At 27.3% G+C, this 2011-nt stretch overlaps 1 protein-coding gene across 1 annotated transcript; it reads right to left on the minus strand.

The window, feature by feature from the left end:
* Positions 1-682: 682 nt before the first annotated feature.
* PCYB_004500 (hypothetical protein) lies at positions 683-1523 on the minus strand (the record flags this gene model as incomplete). Its single annotated transcript, XM_004227871.1, has 2 exons — positions 683-1351; positions 1482-1523. Coding segments are annotated over 2 exons (711 nt in total), but the record flags the coding sequence as incomplete, so codon positions are not given.
* Positions 1524-2011: the final 488 nt, after the last annotated feature.

A 2011-nucleotide genomic window follows, 5' to 3' on the forward strand; every position in this document is an offset into this window, starting at 1 on the left:
CATCTAATATGTGGATATAATATCATTATTTTTATGCAATTTTTATTATACATTTGAATGAAGTATTCTTTATACCTTATATAATAAAGCTAATGCGGAAGATACTGCAGCCACGGTAGAAAGAGCTGTTGTTGTACTTGACCGTCCAGAATTGCCTGTACTATGAGATTCATCAGCCGCGGTATCAAGATTTGGGAATTCAGTAGGTGAACTGTAACTACCGAGTTTTTACCAATAAGGGTGTGTGGGGAAAGTAATTCACCTTTTTTTCATCTCTATCCACAGTTAATGATGTTAATGCAGATACTGTTCTACGTTCTTCCATAGTTAATTCTGATATGGAATTATTCTGTCGCGGGTCAGAACTACCTGGGCTATGAACTCCACCAGCCACGGTACCATCAGCTGTGGGCACAGTTAATGACCTAGAACCAACTTGGATTCCATGAATAACATCCGTTGATTGTAATGATTCTTCTGAATTTTCATCAAAACCTTTTGTTCTAGGCGAATCGATAGCTGGAATTTCATTAGGAACTCCCGCTGGACGTGGAAATGTATTTGTACTTTTACTATGATCATTCTTTGAAGTTGAAGATGTTTCTTCACTTCCTGGTCTAACAGGAACTGATTTTGATCCTTTTTCTTTCGATGTACATTTATCAATATATTCATTTTCTACATTATATAAGGATGGTATATAATATTTTTTGACTATTTTTTCATTGTAATAGAAATAGTACGTATATGAATCCCTAAAACTTTCTAACATATAGCATGTAATCTTGTCATATGTATCCCTTTCATTTTTATCTTTACAGTGTTTCCCATATATTACTTTATATAGATTAACAAATTCACATAAAAAATTTTGTGCAGAAGCCTCATTATCATATTCATGTTCAATTATTAATTTATTTATAATATTTTGCATATTATTATTAAAAATGTCTATTATGGTCATTTTTATTGGATCCTTATAAACAGTGTTGTATAAATCATAAGAACACTTATGTTTAACTCCTGTAAAATTCATTAAACTAATACAATTATTAAAACATTTGGTAATAATATCATCTAATTCTCCATATTTCTTTATTTGATTATATATCCAGTTGTATAAAATATGACATTGATAATGTAAAGGATTGCTATATTCATTTTTATAATTATAACACCCTAAATTTCTCACAAGTTTCCTACAAAATTCTTTGTGATTAGCATCTAGTTCATTATAATTCTCTACAATTTTTTCGCAAACTCTAGCATAGTTTTCGGACCCCCTATCAGTTTCTTGTATAGGTATATCAAATTCATTATACGTATCCCAAACCGTTTGTAAGAAAGGATACTGAAAATACAAGTAAAATATATAAATGTTTCTTTTAATAAAAGAATAGCTATATTCTCAAAGCTGTTCTATAATATTTAATATATCTAATACTTAAAATTGTTTACAAAAACAGACAATAACCACGAACTTTTCCTTGCCATTTTTCAATGTCTGATATATCGTCTGACATTTTTATTATATTAAATGATATAACATATTTCAGTATAGATATAATAATAAACACTCACGGAACACAGGTTATAATTTTATACATTACTTAGCATTAAATATAAAATATTTATAAACATGTATTAGACACAAACTAATCCCCAATTTTGTTTATGTATATATTAAGGGAGCAAGAAAAATATATGATATAAGCTAAAGAATATGATAAATAGGCTTATAATTTTTCATATTCTATGCTTTTATAATACATTTTAAGATAATATTTATAAATATTCATTAATGTGACTACTCAAAAATACTAAAAAAACGATAACTTCAATAGAAAGATATGCATTAATTATACATAAAAGGAATAAATTTATGTTGCAGATATATTAATTTACACAAATTTGATTATTATAGAATATATAGCTTATTATATATAAGTGATAGCATATATTATACATAATTATTACTCAAAAATTTTCAGCATACATACGGCCATATTCT

Source organism: Plasmodium cynomolgi (assembly GCF_000321355.1).
Source record: "Plasmodium cynomolgi strain B DNA, scaffold: 0511, whole genome shotgun sequence".
Taxonomy (NCBI): domain Eukaryota; phylum Apicomplexa; class Aconoidasida; order Haemosporida; family Plasmodiidae; genus Plasmodium; species Plasmodium cynomolgi.